We start from the raw sequence: 16,737 nt of genomic DNA, 5'->3' as shown, positions 1-16,737 counted from the left end.
CGTGCGCAGACGCTGCACCCGAGCTGGCCCGAGAGCGTGAAAAAAAGTTGAGTGCGCCGGCGCCTTCTCGGGGCGAGGGGGCGGGGCTCGGTTTTTCCCCGGCTGTGCTCCCTGCTGGCCCGGACTTGGGTTCGCGCTCTCCGGGAAGGAGAGGGGTCTTGGACCGCGTGCGCGCACGTCGCGTTACGCGCGGCAGTGAATCCACGAAACTGAGTTGGGATGCACGGAGGAGCGCTCCCTTGGAGCCGTGGCCAAGTCCCAAGGGAGGTGCTCTGCGAGGGCCCCTTTCCCCCAGGCCTGAACCCCTGAGGCAGCATTCTGAGCTCCGCAGTTTCAAGTCCGGAGACTGGTCCTCACGCTCCACCCTAACTCCCGGGGTGGAGGCCCGCAAAGCTGTCGTGCTCTGCCCCGTAAGGGCGGGGGTGAAGGGCTCTTGGATCCCGCAGGATTGCACCCCGTCCCTGTAGACTCCAGTCTTGTGGGTGAAGGCAAGCGCCCCATGTATGCTGTCCTGTTATGTGGGTACAGATTCTGCACACGGCAGGCGTGAATGCACAGGCATGTGTCGTGCTCTGGGTACATAACACGTGTGTATACAAGTATCCAGGCATGTGCACGTCGACTGGTCTGTGCACCGCACGGGGGTATCACTAAGTGCATGTATGTGCCACAGGTTAACGGTGATGTACACTGCATGGTTATCCCTGTGCAAACCTGCCATCTCTAGGTTGTGGCCAAACCCTCCAGCACTCAGCAGAGGTTCATCTGTGGTTTTCAGCCACCGCCCAGAACGGGGGAGGGGGTGCTGAGGCACCCACCAGCTCACACTTAAGATAGTTTGCATCTGGTTTACATTCAGCCCCAGGCCCTGAAGGTGGGGGGGTCCCCTGGGTCCCAAGGCAAGCTGCCCCTCAAGACTCTCAGGGCCCAGGGGACAGGGGGTGGAGCCGGCTGTGCAGCCGGGCTGGGGCAGGAAGCGAGAGTGGGGAAGGGGGAGGCCACAGCCGGTGGAGGCAAGGCGGGTGCAGGGCGTGTGGGGAGGGAGGGAGGTGCCAGCACTTGAACCCTGAGGCCCTGCTGGCCCCTGGGCGCAGGCCCAGCTCCAGCCCCCAGGAATGGACCTCGTGGACCCGGACATCTTTAATAGGGATCCCCGGGACCACTATGACCTGCTGCAGCGGCTGGGTGGCGGCACCTATGGGGAAGTCTTCAAGGTGAGGACCCCCCCATCATTTGGAGGACCCCCTCCAACTAGTGACCTTTGGGGTGAGGCCCAAGAAGGGAAGGGGATGTGAGAGGGTCCCAGCCCTTGGCGTTGGCTCAAGGATGCTGAGGAGGAATTCAGGGGAATGGAGCCTGTCTGACTGCCAACTTCCCCTTCACAAGGCTCGAGACAAGGTGAAAGGGGACCTGGTGGCACTGAAGATGGTGAAGATGGAGCCTGGTGAGGAGAGAACCCAGGAGCTCCTTCCCCACCCCCCACCCCCGCCTCCTGGGACACTGGGATTGTCCCCATACTCCCTCCCTGCAGTGGCCTTTTCTCTCCTGCCCCTCCTCACAGACGACGATGTTTCCACACTTCAGAAGGAAATCCTCATCTTGAAAACTTGCCGGCACGCCAACATCGTGGCCTACCATGGGAGTTATCTCTGGTGATGAGCCTCAGACCCGCCCTGGGACCCAGCCCAGCCCCTACCCCAGCACTCCCATTCCTGACCAGAGTACTCCCTAACCCGACCTCCAATCCTGGACCCCCATTTTTACTGGGGCATCCCTAACTTGATCCCCAGTCCAAACTCCCACTTTTCTGAACAGAACACCCCCTAATCTAACCCTCAATTCAGAACTCCCATTTCTGATCATGGGTCCCCAAAACTGGTCTCTTTATAGTAACCAAATCAATCTGAAACTTAGTTTCCTACAACTGATCTTTCATCATCCTGCCCTTCGGATCCCCCCGTTTTCCTCTCTGCTCTTTCAATATGAACCCCTAAATTCCTTGACCCTCAATTTAATATCCCAGATACCCCAATAATGACCTCTGTCCCCCAGACCTGGCACCTTGGGCCTCTGTGTCCCTCTGAACCTCTACAGGTTGTGAGATCTCTGCCCTGTTTCCGAGGTTATCATGGTACAGTGGAGGATGCCCTGGATTAGGAGCCCAAAGACCTGGGTTCAAGCCCAGTTGATCCTGAACATACATTTCCTCTGAGCCTCAACTTCCCATCTATAAATTGGAAGTGGGATCATCCCACTCTGGCAAGGGGAGATAGAGATGGCAGCTGTTACATTAAAGTTCAGAACAAGACAGTGAGCCAGGGGCTGTCCTATCAATAATAATTTATTACTATTATTGTTATTACTATTCTTGCATTTTTGTAGGTTGCAGAAGCTCTGGATCTGCATGGAATTCTGTGGGGCTGGTTCTCTTCAGGACATCTACCAAGGTGAGAGGAAGGGCAAGGGGATCCAGGCAGCTCCTGCTGCTTCAATCCACCTCTCCTGTCTCTGTGTTTGTGTCGCCTAAGACTGTTTTTCTGGTCCGTATTTCTCACAGTGAGCCCCTCCTCTGGGCCTGGGTCTGGCTGGGGATACTGTGGGACTGAGTGGACCCTGGTCCCTGCCCTCTAGGACCTGACAGTCCAGCCCAATCTTTTTGCATGCAACCATCCCCTCTGTCCACCCCCATCTTCCTCTATGTCTGCATTTTCTCACTGTCTATTCGTGTGTTTGAGTATTTCTGCATTTTTTGGCTATAGTAGGTGCCCACATTTTCATTGAATGAGTGAATGAATAGCTGATCCTCTCTTGGCCCACCTTTTCACGCTCTTGAAGAATTTGGTGGTGGAGGTGGAGTGGACCTCTGATCGCCTCTCAGTTTCTGATGCCTACCTCTCTGTCTTTGACTATCTCCCTGTGTCCCTCCAGCCCAACACTTCAAATGTCAGAAAAGGAATGATTTTATTAAGAAGTCCTCAGGGGGGAAACTGAGGCCCACAGAGAGGAAGTAACTCACACAGCCCGACAGTCAGACCTGTTTTCTGACCACCTCTCTCTGTCATTCCCTCTCCATCCTCTGTATCTCTCTTTCAAAATGTCTGTCTTCCCACTTTTTGGTCTCTTACCACCTTTCTCTGTCTCAGTTTGGATCTGGTCCTGCTTCTGTCTGTCTGTCTCTGTGTACCTCTGCCTTTTCTCATTTTGCAGAGTCCCGTCACCCTGTGTAGAGCCCTCCTATGGCTTCCATTTCCCTCTAAAAAAAGCCCCCATCATGACCCATGAGTCTGACCACCACTGCATCCCAAGATGAACAACCTCATCTCCTGCCCCGCGTCCACCCACTTTGCTGCTTTCCAAGCCCACCAGACACCCTCCCACCTCCCAGCCTCTGCACGGGATCTTGTTCCTCCTCTGGGTGGAACTGCTCACATCTTCATCCTATCACTTACTCTGTACACAGAGGAGCCTTCACTGACCAGCCCTTGTAACATGTCATCGCCTTCCCATATATGTTTCCTGTGATCCTCTTACATTGTTTTTCTTAGTATGAGCATCTCCTGTACTGCATATTTTACTTTTTCTGGTTTACTGTTGGCTTCTCCCACTGGAATGTTCTCTTCAGGAGGGCAGGGATCTGTCGTTCTCATCCAGTGCCTACCACAGTGCGTGGCACTCAGTAAATACACAGTAAATGTCTGCTGAATGAATTTCTGTCTCCCTCTGGCCTCTGGTTCCCTACTGATTCTTTCTTTCATTGATCACCCCTCCATCTCCCCATGTACTTGTCCCTTCCTGTATGCCCTTCTGCATGTGGCACCCTCTCTGCTGGTGTGGGTGGGGACCCAGGGCTCCCAGGGGCAGGATTCCTGGTTCCCAGCCAATGCTGCCCTGGGGTGATCTTTGCAGTGACAGGCCCCCTGTCAGAGCTCCAGATTAGCTATGTCTGCCGAGAAGTGCTCCAGGTGAGTGGAGGCCTGGTGGGCCTGGGTGGGGCGCGGCCCTGCTCCAGTCCCCAGGCTCTTATAGCCCCCATGCCCACCCTCCTCCTCAGGGACTGGCCTATCTCCACTCACAGAAGAAGATACACCGGGACATCAAGGTGGTCTAGGGGCAGAAAGGTGGCCGTGGTGGGTGGGGGGCCCAGGAGATGGGAGTGTTATCTGGAAGGTGTAGGGTGGTGTTGAGCTGTGGGGCGGGGAACCAAGAGGCAGTGTTGGGCTGGGAATGGTGGTCTCTGCCAGCCTCTAAGGCTCCCTCATCCCCAGGGAGCCAACATCCTCATCAATGACTCTGGAGAGGTCAGACTGGGTGAGTGTGGCTGGGGAGTTTGCAGAGGGGCCTGGCTGGGGGCCTGAGGGGACAGGGGACCCCAGGTCACTCTGTCTTTTCTCTCTGCCTCCAGCTGACTTTGGTATCTCAGCCCAGATCGGGGCAACGCTGGCTCGACGCCTCTCTTTCATTGGGACACCCTACTGGTGAGGGGTACCCAGCGGGCAGCTAGGGGTGCGGTGGGGAGCAGGGGCTTTTCTACCTTGATCTCTGGAAATCTTCTGGCTCCTCCCTGAATCTGCCTTGCTCTGTTAACATTCTGTCTTCTCTTTGTCTCTCTGTTGAATTTTCCATTTACTTAGGTCTCTCTGGTCCCCTTTCCACCTGTTTCTCTAAGTGTTTGTGTTGATTTGTATCCTGGTCTGTCCCTCCCTATCTATCGATTTCTGTCTTTTTTCTCTGTCTCAGTGTGCAGCTCTCTCTCTCTCTGTTCTCTCTCTCTCTCACTCTCTGTCTCTCTCTTTGTCTCTTTCTCTCCATCTTTATGTTTCTTTCTGCATCTGCCTCTCTATGCCTCATCTCCCCTCTCCCCATCCATTCTCCTTACTTTGTCTCTCTCCTCCCTCCAATCCCCACAACAAGGAGCCTCCCCTCCCCCTCCTCTTTGTGTCACCCCTGGCTCTCTGAGGGTCTCTGCCCCCAGGATGGCTCCAGAAGTGGCGGCCGTGGCTCTGAAAGGGGGATACAACGAACTGTGTGACATCTGGTCCCTGGGCATCACAGCCATCGAACTAGCTGAGCTACAGCCACCGCTCTTTGATGTGCACCCTCTCAGGTAGGCAAGTGTGGCAGGTCCCCCAGAGCCCAGAGACCCTGCCCAGTCCTGACCCTGAACACACCCCAGCCTGCCTCCCCACATCAAGACCCTCCTATGGGAGAACCCCCATTTCTCCAAACCCAGTCTGAGACCCCCCAAGGATCCCCTCAACCCAGAAAGCATTTTCTTCAGCCCTCCACACCAGGAACCCCCAACTCAGCGATCCCCATTTTGAGCCTCCCTCTGGACTGCCATAGCTCTATAGTGTGATAAGAGGTGTCCCCTAGAAGTGGTGGCCCAGTACATCCTAAAACCTAAGCCTCATTCTCATTCTGTCCTTCACTTGCTCCTTGCTGACCTCAGAGCTACTGGGGGCCCCTCAAGCCCTCATTGGGAATTTGAATGCCATGTTCTCTCTTTACTCTTCTAGAGTTCTCTTCCTCATGACCAAGAGTGGCTACCAGCCCCCTCGGCTAAAGGAGAAAGGCAAATGGTAGGAGAAGGTGAATCAAGGGAGGGCAGAGCCAGGGTTGATTGTCCGATGGCACAGTCTCTGGTCCCTTCTTCCTCCTAAGGTCGGCTGCCTTCCACAACTTTGTCAAAGTCACCCTCACCAAGAGCCCCAAGAAACGACCTGGTGCCACCAAGATGCTCAGTGTAAAACTCCCCTCCCCGAAGCCCCCCTGATTCTCACCCCACAATTCCCCAGGGCCACATGACTCCCTAGAGCATTGATGGTTTAGTTCCACAGAACCCCATGGCCCTTTCAAAGTCCCTGGTCCCTGAGAATTCCCCAGCGCCCCCACCAAGACCCTCCAATTTGTATCCCAGACCCTTTCCCAAGATACCCTGAGTTGTTAACACTCACAAATTCCCAAGGGCCTCAAGACCCATTCCTGGTGTACTCTGGAATTTCAGGAAGCCCAGTCCTCTCTAAGACACCTCTGGAATCCTCCAAGCCCCCCTACCAGGATCACTAAATTCTTTAATCCCTTCAAACTCCTCAGAATTCCCCAGTCACAATTCCCCAGAGTTCCCTGCCTTCTCCCTTTGTTCCCCTAGCCAGGTTCTCAAGCCCCTGTCCCAACCTCTCCCTCCACACCAGCCCTCTGTCTGATGACACCCTCCTCTCCTCACCCAGCATCAACTGGTGTCCCAGCCAGGACTAAATAGAGGCCTGATCCTAGATCTTCTTGACAAACTGAGGAACCCAGGGAAGGGGGCCCCTGTTGGCGAGATTGAAGATGAGGAGCCTGAGGTGAGGGGCCCTGGCTGACAAAAGCCCTGGAACCTCCTGGCCTGCTCAAGCTGTGCCCCTGCTGGAGCGTCTTCCGGCTGCCTCTCCTGGAAGGAAAAAGGGGAAGGAGGATGGGAGACTTGGCACAGGGCTGGGGGCACAGAGGTTATGGGAGAGCCCAGGGCTCCAGGCTGCACCCGCAGGGTGGTGGCACTGCTGGAGGCCATGGCCTGAGGCAGCTGTCACTCTGCCCAGCCACCCCCTGCCATCCCTCGGAGGATCAGATCCACCCATCGCTCCAGCTCTCTGGGGATTCCAGATGCAGACTGCTGTCGTGAGTAGAGTCCTCAAGCTTGGGGACACCTGGCCCAATAATAGATTCAAGAGAGCCTCTTCACCCCTGAATCACTCATCACTTCCGAACAGACCTTCAGAGACTCCCATTACCATCTGGGGGTACCCCAGATATACCCCAGAGAACCTCATCACCCCGACGTACAAGGTGACTGTAGAGACCCCACCTTTCTGACCTGCAAATAGACCCTGTAAAACTTGTCATCACTGCTCTTAACCCCAAAGAGACCTCAGAAATATGGCAGACGCCTGATACCCAAATGGAACCTGAAAATGAACACTCTATCACTACTTTGAGCCCCCACTTCCCCGATGCCAAACCCTGAGACATCTGTAAATCAAGATCCCTCTCCTTCAGGGACAGGTCCAATCCTAAGAGCCCGACTCCAAAGTCCCCAATTTTACTTTCTATTTCTCAATCCATCTCCCCAGTTCACTGTATTACCTCTCCACCCCACTCCCTTCCAGGACGGCACATGGAATTCAGGAAGCTCAGAGGAATAGAGACCAGACCCGCTACTGACAGTGTGAGATGCCACTCCCCACCCCCGCTCATCCCATCCCAGATGCCCTCCCCTTCTTCTAGGCCACTGCTTACGCTTTACTATCCCACAGGCTCGCTTACAGCCCCCTGGAGACATCAGGAGCAGCAGTCCTAGGTCAGCAGTCCTTAGGCTGGGAGGGGAGGGTGTTGGGATAAGTGGGAACCGCCTGAGCTCATGCCTGTCACTCCTCAGGAGGAACTTATCAGAGTCTGACGATGACTACGATGACGTGGACATGTAAGAGTGGCCGGGCCCTCCGCTCCTCAGCTCCTCACCCAACGCCACCTTCCTACACCCCTCACCTTGCTTCCATCTTGACCCCAACCCAGCCTTTACTTTCCTTCTACCACCCATCCCGTGACCCAATCTCACTCCTCCTTCCTCCCCAAGCCCTGTTCCCTAACCCCACCCAACCTCCACCCTTCACTTTTTTTCACCTCAGACCCCTGACCTCCAAGCCCACCCCAATTCCAGCTCCCTACCTTCCTTCCATCTTATATGACCTTTCACCTGACTCCCAACTTCAGCTTCCACCTAGCCTCAATCCCAGTTCCTTCCAGAATGTCCTCCAGCCTGAGCTCTTTCCCCATCTATCCAGCTCAGCCCTGGACCCCCCCACCCCATCTCAGCCCCCAGCTCCTCCCAGATGTTGCTCCAAACCCCAGACCTCAAGCATAGGCCTTCATCTTTCCTCATCTTCTCACACAACCTCAGATTGAACATTGGCCCCTGGGAATTTCCCCCATACCCGATCTTTGACCTTAGACCCCAACCTCAACCCCAGCAGTCAGCCCCCAGGCCTCAGGGCCCATATTGTATCTGTAATGGGCTCACATGAGCACCTAACCCCTAGGAGCTCATATGATCTGTGTTACTAGGTGGCCATGAAAATTTAGAGACTGGATGCCTTCTCAGCCCTTGATCTCTAAAAGCTGCTGGTACTATTGTCATCATGATTATTTGTCCTTTAGTCCACAGCTCCAGCCTAGACCAAGTCACCCCTGACCCTTCTGAGCTCAGACCTCCAGCCCTGAACCACCCTGTCCTTGTTGCCACACCCCCACCTGCTTATCCATCTTTGTCTTTTAGCCCTACCCCTGCAGAGGACACACCTCCTCCGCTGCCCCCCAAGGTAATGCCCTGAGCCAGAACTGGAGGGCGGGGGGTTCAGGGTGCTGGAGTGCTGGGCGCTTTAAGGCTGGAGTCTGGGACACCGGGTCCCTTGAAGTCTGGGAGATGGGATGAGAGCACATTGGGATCAGAAGTGGCCTCCCTGAACCTAGGGGTCCAATTCAAAATATTTAGCTTGATGGACACTGGTCAGTAGCTGGTGCACCCAGTTCTAACCCTTTAACTGCTGGAGTATGTTGATGGTGGGGTGATTAGAGGGGAAGGCTGGAGCCATGGTAGGACATTGTGGGGAGACCAAATGTCAGTTCTGAAGCAGGCAGTGTTGGGATGGCAGGGTGACCTCTCTCTGATATCATCTAATGTACTATCCACCCTTCTCTGTCTCCAAAGCCCAAGTTCCGTTGTCCATCAGACGAGGGTCCCGGGGGGGCTGGGGAGGACGGGCAGTTGAGCCCTGGCGTGCTAGTCCGTTGTGCTAGTGGGCCTCCTCCACGCACCCCCCATCTTGGGCCTCCCCCAGTCACCCGAAGCCCTCACCTAACTGCCCATTCAGGTAACGGGGCAGGCTGGGATGGGAGGTGGGCAGAGGTGGGGGGGTCCTTGGGGCTGATTTCCCCCCACCCTGTTTCAGAACCCTCACTCTGGAACCCACCCCCCCGGGAGCCTGACCAACCCCCACTGTTGCCCCCCAAGACGGAAAAGATGAAGAGAAAGGTGAAGCCAGCTATGCTGAGAACTCACACCTCTGGATGGGGCTGTGGACGCCCGGTAGGGGTGGGGGTGGCAGTGGGAAAACTATTAATGATAACAGGTGACATTTATGGAGCAGTTCCTCCCTGCCAGATACTGCTCTCATGTCTATGTGCTGTAAACCTTCACAGATAGAGGTATATGTCAGAGATAGGTATTATCTCCCATTTCACAGAGTGGGAAATTGAGGCAGAGAGGGATATGTAGCTTGCCAAGATCATAAACCTTTGAGGAGGCACAGGCAGGACTTGAACCCTGGCACTCCTGCTCCAGAGTCTTAACCACTGCACGTTCCTGTTTCTTCCTCCCTTTTGCTGGCTCTCCTGCTCTGCTCTTCATGGCCTGCCTAGGGATGTGCCCTTCTTGTAAAGTTGTTCAACGGCTGCCCCCTCCGGATCCACAGCACAGCTGCCTGGACACACCCCTCTACCAAGGGTGGGCATTCAGGAGGGTCGTGGAGAGCGTGGGGAGCTGGGGAGGGATCTTAATGGAAGGTGCAAAGGCAGGGACTGGGGAAGGTCTTTACAGGGTGGGGAATGGCAGAGCTGAGGCAGGGGCACAGCCTGGAGTTACAGTTGGGGTTTAGGGGTCAAAGATGGTTAGAGGGAAGATGAGTTTGAGAGAGAAAACTAGGAAAATTAGAGTATCAGATATAGCAGAAAGGTCAGAGTTTGGGGTACAAGATGGGGACAGTTGGACCATGTTACCTCAGTTGTAGATTAACAGTAGAGAGGCTGGGATCAGCGTTTGGGGGTCAGGAATTTTAGGGATTAGAATGTAGCAGAAAAGGATGGAGTTTGGGGATCAAAGATGTGGAGACAAGATCAGTGAGGGGTAAATGTTAAAGACACAGACTAGAGTTTGGGGAGGGTCACACTGGACAGAAAAAGCTGTATTTAGTGGGGGTCTGAATTTGAAGGTCATTGTTGAGAAAGGATTAGCCTCTAGGGACCAGAACTGGGGAGGGAGAAAGAGGAATAGAACTTAGAGGGCTATTTGAGGACACATGTGTAATGTTTGGGTCAGCACTCAGGGCACAGAGGGTCTGGATTTGCAGGTCAAAGATAGAAGAACCACCAGCAGGTAGGAAGTCACAGGTAGGTGAGAATGAGACCAGCTAAGGGACTGGGTCAGAGTTTTGGTTCAGATTTGGGGAAACAGAGGCTGGGAGTGTTGAGGTGGGGGTGAGAGTTAGAGAAGTTTGAGGTAAGACAGGTGGGGGTCTAGGAGGTCCCACAAGATGAAGCAGGTCCCAGCGTCCTCATGTCTGCCCCCTCCCCAGACCAGCATCTGATTCTGGGGGCAGAGGAAGGCATTTTCATCTTGAACCGGAATGATCAGGAGGCCACCCTGGAGATGGTGAGGGACAGCACCCAGGGTGCACTAAGGGTGGGGGGCTGGAGTTGGGGATTGCTGGGGTCTTACAGGAACCGTCTCCCCCACTCTCTGCAGCTCTTTTCTAGCCGAACTACCTGGATGTACTCCATCAACAATGTCCTCATGTCTCTCTCAGGTCTGGCTGTGGGGTGGGTGGGAGAGGTGGGGGCCAGAAGTTAAGGGGACAGGAGGTTGGGAGTTAGATGGGCACAGCTGAAAAAAACTTAGGATCCCTTCGCAGAGCCCATGGTTCAAATCACAGCCACTCTTTCACTGTGGAACTTGGGACAAGAGACTTCTGCTCCCTGAGCCTCAGTTTTCCGGTCTATAAAATGGGGCTCACAATAGTCCCTACCTCTCAAGTCAGTTTTGAGGGAATTTCCACAGTCTTTAAATTTCTTTGATGTTCAGATGACAATTAGAACTTATCTCACACTTTAATAAGATAGAGTGAGCAAGTTATAGATTAAAATTTTGTATCGTTTTATAAACATTTTGTGTAAAAGAATTTCTAATGTATGGGAAAACTCCAAGCCAAATGGGATTCATGAGCTAGTTAATATTACATCTGTGATGACAAACTTTAAAAGAATTTCTAGATAGGGTTCTTCTTAAATTTTGTAATGTGTGTAACTTCATCTGACTGGTTAAACGCCTGTACTTTCTCATGTGGCTACAAATACCAAAGGGTAGGGAATGTATTTATTTTACTCACCACTGTTCACCAGAGCCAAGCACAGTGCCTGACCTACAGTGGGTGTTTAAAATATATTAAGTGAAACATGCATAAATGAAAAGTGCTTGAGACTTGAAAATTTCAGACCAAGTGATAGGGCTGAGTGAAGCTAAGGGGGAAACGTGGGAGTGTCCAGTGTTCTATAACTGCCTGCTTCCCCCTACATATATACACACTGCAGGAAAGACCCCCCACCTGTATTCTCATAGCATTCTGGGCCTGCTGGAACGGAAGGAGACCAGAGCAGGAAGCCCCATCGCTCACATAAGTCCCCACCGGCTACTGGCAAGGTACCAGCCGCCAATGGTAGCACAGACCCTTGTAATCCCCCCTTTCTGCCTACCTTCCATTCACACCTACCTTCTTCTGTAGGAAGAACATGGTCTCCACCAAGATCCAGGACACAAAAGGCTGCCGGGCGTGCTGTGTGGGTGAGAGAGAACCCCCTGGGTGGGCAGAGAGGGGCTGAGCCAGCGGCGGGGCTTGGGCCGCATCCACCCGAGAGGGTTGCAGGGTTAAGGCCGGGCGTCCTGAGCCCGGGGAAAGATGTGTGACCTTTTGGGGGGCGAGAAAGGGAAGAGAGGATTGACTCTAACGGATCCTTATCCATCCCCACAGCGGAGGGTGCGAGCTCCGGGGGCCCATTCCTGTGCGGGGCATTGGAGACCTCTGTGGTTCTGCTTCAGTGGTACCACCCCATGAACAAGTTCCTGCTGGTCCGGGTAGGGAGCCTGCTGAGGCTGACTTCGGTGGAGAGCTCCAAGAAACCCCTCTTTCACTCGAGGCCCCGCCCCAATCTCCCCCAAGGTTCTTCCCACTTGCTGTCGGCGCTAGACGCTCCACCTTCTGAGGTCTTCCCAATCCTTGAGCTCCGCCCCTCACCCCTGGCCTAATTATTCTTCAGGCCCTATGCCCCACCCCAAACCCCCACTCCCGTATCTAAAGAGAACCCACTCAGGTCTTTTGAGTCTCTAAGGAGACTTTGCTACGTTTGAGGCCACGCCCCCCAGAGGGGTCCTGCCTATCAGTCACCAGGGAGCACGTCCCCAAACGGGAGCCAAGCCCACTCTGAGGCCACACCGGTCTCTTTCTAAGGCGGCACCACCCTCTGAGGCTTCACCCCCTAAAATTTCTAGATGGCACCTCCCAAGACTAAAAGCCCAGAAAATACTTGGGAAGCCCATGCCCACTCTTCCAAGGCCACGCTCGCAGGCCCCGCCCCAAGCCTCTGAGCGCGCCCCTCCCCGTGTGCCCGCAGCAAGTGCTGTTCCCGCTGCCCACGCCTCTGCCAGTGTTCGCGCTGCTGAGCGGGCCAGGCTCCGAGCTGCCCGCCGTGTGCATCGGCGTGAGTCCCGGGCGGCCAGCGAAGTCGGTGCTCTTCCACACTGTGCGCTTCGGCGCGCTCTCCTGTTGGCTGGGCGAGATGAGCACGCGTGAGTGGGGCAGGGTCTCGCTGGGGGCGCGGCTGCTGGAATAGGTGGGTCTAGGGGGCTGGGCGGTGCTTAGCCTGGCGTAATTGGGAAGGGGTTGAACCTGATAATGGGGCGCGGCAGGGAGAAAGGCAGGTATGAACAATTGGTGAGATCGACAACGGGGCGGGGCCGCTGAGGTGGGCGGGGTTTAGCCTACTTGCTTGGGAACGGAGAAGGTACTTAGCGGAAAGGAGGGACCGGGAGGAATTTGTTCTTGAAGCCCCTTCTCTCAAACAGAGCACAAGGGACCAGTACAGGTGACCCAAGTAGAGGAAGACAAGGTGATGGTGTTGATGGACGGTAAGGACCCTTGTCCCTGTCTTTCCCTCACGTTCCTGGGTCTCCGCCCCCCAGACCCTGTGACTCCCAGAAACGCTGAGCCCCTCCAAGGTTTGCCCGTTCTACTTTGCTTCTCACACTGAATTTATTACAATTCCTCGGTAACCTTCCAAGCCCCGCTCTGTAAGCCCTCTCTCTTCCCCCTTCTAGGATCTCTGAAGCTGGTGACTCCGGAGGGAACCCCAGTCCGTGGGCTTCGAACTCCCGAGATCCCCATGACTGAAGCGGTGGAAGCCGTGGGTACGTGCAGGGATGGGAGGGCCGGGGGTCCAGAGCGGAGGCGCAAGTGATACCGAACAGTAACAGGCACTGCTTTCCTCCTAGCTATGGTCGGTGGGCGGCTCCAGGCCTTCTGGAAGCATGGGGTGCAGGTGTGGGCTCCAGGCTCTGACCAGGTATGTTCCTCCGTTCCAAGGTCCACAACCCGCCCCTCCCACCTCAGTCATCTCATTCACGAGATGGACTGGGAGAACTGAGTCAGAGTGTGAAGTCGGGGAGGAGAAGCTTCCCCCAGTTTCAGTTCAGACAGGTCCCCTTCTCTACCCCAGGGTCTCTTGGGTCCATAGTTTATCCCAGGCCATTGTGTGACCTTGTGCAAGGGACTTTGCTTCTCTCCGAGTCTGTCTCCCAACTATAAAATGGGGGTTACTATAGAGACATGTGGGTTAAGAGCATGGACTAGACTGCCTGGGTTGGAATCCAGCTGAGAGATTTTAGGCAAATGACTTAATCTTCCTGTGCCTTAGTTTTCTCATCTGGAAAACAGAACGAAAAATGGTGCTTAGCTCATAGACTACCATGTGTCCTACTCTGCTCTTATATGTTTGTATTGTATTTTATCTTAAGATCACCTATTAGGTAGGTGCTATGATTTCATATGTTAGTAATACGAGGCACAGAGAGGTTAACTTGCTTGGTTAGTGGTGTTGGCAAGAATGATTATTTCTGGACGTGAGGATAAACGTTCAGAAACCTCCCCCTGCTCTCTTTAAGGGAGAGGGAGGAGTCTTCTAGATGCTGACACACACATCTTTTCCCCCAGCTGCTGCAGGAGCTGAGAGACCCCACGCTCACCTTCCGTCTGCTTGGCTCCCCCAGGTACAGACTTGGGAAAGGGGACAGGGGACCTGGGAGGGGAGCTTCTACTTCTGTTCTGGAGAGGGCCTCCTGCGCTGTCCCCAGACACCTTATCTTTGGCGTGGACATTCTTTTACCTGCTCACCCTGCTTCCACCCCTATAGTCCATTCCCCACACAGCACCCAAGGGGCTGTTTTCATTTTTAACTTTTTACTTTGACATAACTTTAAACTCACAGAGAAATTGCAAAAATAAATTTTACAATCTGTATCCCCTTCACCCGGATTCCCTAGATGTTAACTTTCTTTTTAACCACATTTGCTTTATTTTTCTCATACATACATAATTTTTTTGACTATGTGGGTGTGAATTGCAGACATGATATCCTTTTACCCCTAGGTTCTTCAGTGTATGTTTACTAAATCAAGGAAGGACAAACCACAGTGCAGCTGTCAATATTAAGAAAATAACACGCAGCCATCACTACCTTCTAATCCATGCACCCATTCAAGTCTCACCAGTTGTCCCAATGATACTCTTTATAACCAAAAAACACTTTTTTTTTTCTGGCCCAGGATACAATCCAGGACGATGGGTTCATGTTCCTTTAGGCTTTGGCCTGGAACAGTTCTTTGGACTGTTTTTCATGACCTGACACTCTTGAAGAGTGTAGGAAAGTTGTTTTACAGAATGTCCCTGAATTGGGTCTGAGGTTTCCAGGTTAAGCATTTTGGGCAAGAGTAACACCGAGGTCATGGTGTGTCCTTCACAGCGCATTCAATCAGGAGGCACATGTCCATTTGTCTTATCACTGGTGATGTTACCTTTGATCATTTGGTTAAGGTGCAGTCAGCTAGGTTTCTCCACTAGAAAGTTACTGTTTTCCTTTGTATTAATAAGTACAGTAGTCCCCCCTTATCTGCAGGGAATATGTTTCAAGACCCGCAGTCCTGAAACCACAGATAGTATCAAACCCTATATATGCTGTTTTTTTCCTATACATACATACTTTTGATCAAGTTTAAATTATAAATTAGGCACAGTAAGAGAGTAACAACAATAACCAGTAATGACAGAACAATGATAACAATATACTATAGTAAGTTACATGAATGTGGTCTCTCAAAATATCATATTGTCCTGTACTCACCCTTCTTGTGACGATGTGAGATGACAGAATGACTATGTGATGGGATGAAGTGAGGTGAATGATACAGGCACTGTAATGCAACGTTAGGCTACTCTAAGGGTTCAATGCACACAAGTCCTGTGATTCTGAGACAGTTGATCTGATCGTGGAGAAGGCTACTAAGTGACTAATGGGAGGGTAGCATATACAGAGTGGGTATGCTGGACAAAGAGGGGTGATTTACATCCCAGGTAGGACAGAGCAGGACAGCACAAGATTTCATCATGCTACGTAGAATGGCATGCAATTTAAAAGTTATGGATTGTTTCTGAAATTTTCCATTTAATATCTTTGGACTGTGGTTGACCACGGGTAACTGAAACCTTGGAGAGTGAAATTGCAGATTGTGAGGAGAAAAACTACTGTATCTTTTTGGATGATTTTCTGACACTAAATATCCTGTTTCTCAATCAGTCTTTCACCTACTAGTTTTAGCATCTACTGGTGACTTTTGCCTGAATCTATTGTTAGCATGGTTACTAAATGGTGATTTTCTATTTGTATCATTCCTTCTATATTTATTAGTTGGCATTCTACTGTAGGGAAGAGCTGTCCTTTCTCCACAATTTATGTATACATATATATATATATATATATATATATATATATATATATATATATATATCTTTCAGCACAGTCTCATGGATTTCCATTTTATTCTATAGGTTATAATCTATTACTGTTATTATTTTTAGGCACATATACTCCCAGGTTTAGCCAGTGAGAGACCTTTCAACAATCCCCCGTGGCTTTCTGACGTGCCAAAGGGGTCTTTTAAGTTCCAAATCTGAATTTGTCACTCTCCCCATCTAAAACCCTCCTGTGGCTTCAAGATAAATACCCATTTCTGGTTACATCCCACAAGACCATGACTTCTGTAGCCAAGCCCCAGGCTCTCTACCACCTCAAGGCCTTGCAAAGGTTGTTCTCTCTACCCAGAACAGTCTTCCCTGCCATTTCACCAAGTTCCCTCCTGAGCCTTTTTCAGGCTCTACCATCCATTCTTTAAGGGCATGTTGCCTAATCCCTTGGGCTAGGGTGTCCCTGCTATGTGCCCCATGCTTCTTTGCACTCATGTAATTGGTCTCCCACTCTAGATTGAGCTCCCCAAGAGTAGGAACCCTCTCTGCTCATTCACTGCTTTTGCCCACAGCCTCTATTAACTCCTTTATGAATGAATGGATGAATAAATGAATGAATGAATGCATGAACAAATGGACTGATTTCTCTTTTCCTTTCCCAGGCCTGTGGTGGTGGAGACACGCCCAGCAGATGATCCTACTGCCCCCAGCAACCTCTACATCCAGGAATGAGTCCCTGGGGGTGTTAAGAACCAGTCTCTGCACCCTCCCCAACGGACACACGTTAGTGCTCATGACATACCTGTTTCCCAATAAACATGCCTTCAGCCTCTGATATCATCTTGTTTTTCTGGGGTTGGGG

General features: G+C 52.4%; 1 protein-coding gene across 2 annotated transcripts; it reads left to right on the top strand.

Moving 5' to 3' along the window:
- Positions 1–353: 353 nt before the first annotated feature.
- On the top strand, positions 354–16,710 carry MAP4K1 (mitogen-activated protein kinase kinase kinase kinase 1). Of its 2 annotated transcripts, XM_081030852.1 has the most exons (32): positions 354–501; positions 1,148–1,214; positions 1,387–1,444; positions 1,562–1,652; positions 2,383–2,447; positions 3,907–3,962; positions 4,052–4,099; positions 4,266–4,308; positions 4,403–4,475; positions 4,973–5,104; positions 5,517–5,579; positions 5,662–5,743; positions 6,228–6,344; positions 6,579–6,657; positions 7,146–7,204; positions 7,293–7,336; positions 7,415–7,459; positions 8,312–8,354; positions 8,744–8,906; positions 8,985–9,067; positions 9,454–9,538; positions 10,386–10,462; positions 10,556–10,616; positions 11,398–11,506; positions 11,589–11,647; positions 11,835–11,938; positions 12,475–12,649; positions 12,926–12,988; positions 13,178–13,267; positions 13,352–13,422; positions 14,070–14,125; positions 16,538–16,710. In XM_081030852.1, coding segments are annotated over exons 1-32 (2,433 nt in total). In that variant the 5' UTR covers positions 354–499; the 3' UTR covers positions 16,608–16,710. The 2 variants fall into 2 exon arrangements, with proteins under 2 accessions (XP_080886978.1, XP_080886977.1); XM_081030851.1 differs by lacking the exon at positions 354–501 and having other exon boundaries at positions 654–1,214.
- Positions 16,711–16,737: the final 27 nt, after the last annotated feature.

This window comes from Rhinolophus hipposideros (genome assembly GCF_964194185.1).
Source record: "Rhinolophus hipposideros genome assembly, chromosome: 21".
Taxonomy (NCBI): Eukaryota; Metazoa; Chordata; class Mammalia; order Chiroptera; family Rhinolophidae; genus Rhinolophus; species Rhinolophus hipposideros.
Note: the sequence above shows the minus strand (reverse complement) of the source record. Positions and strands in the feature narration are given on the sequence as shown.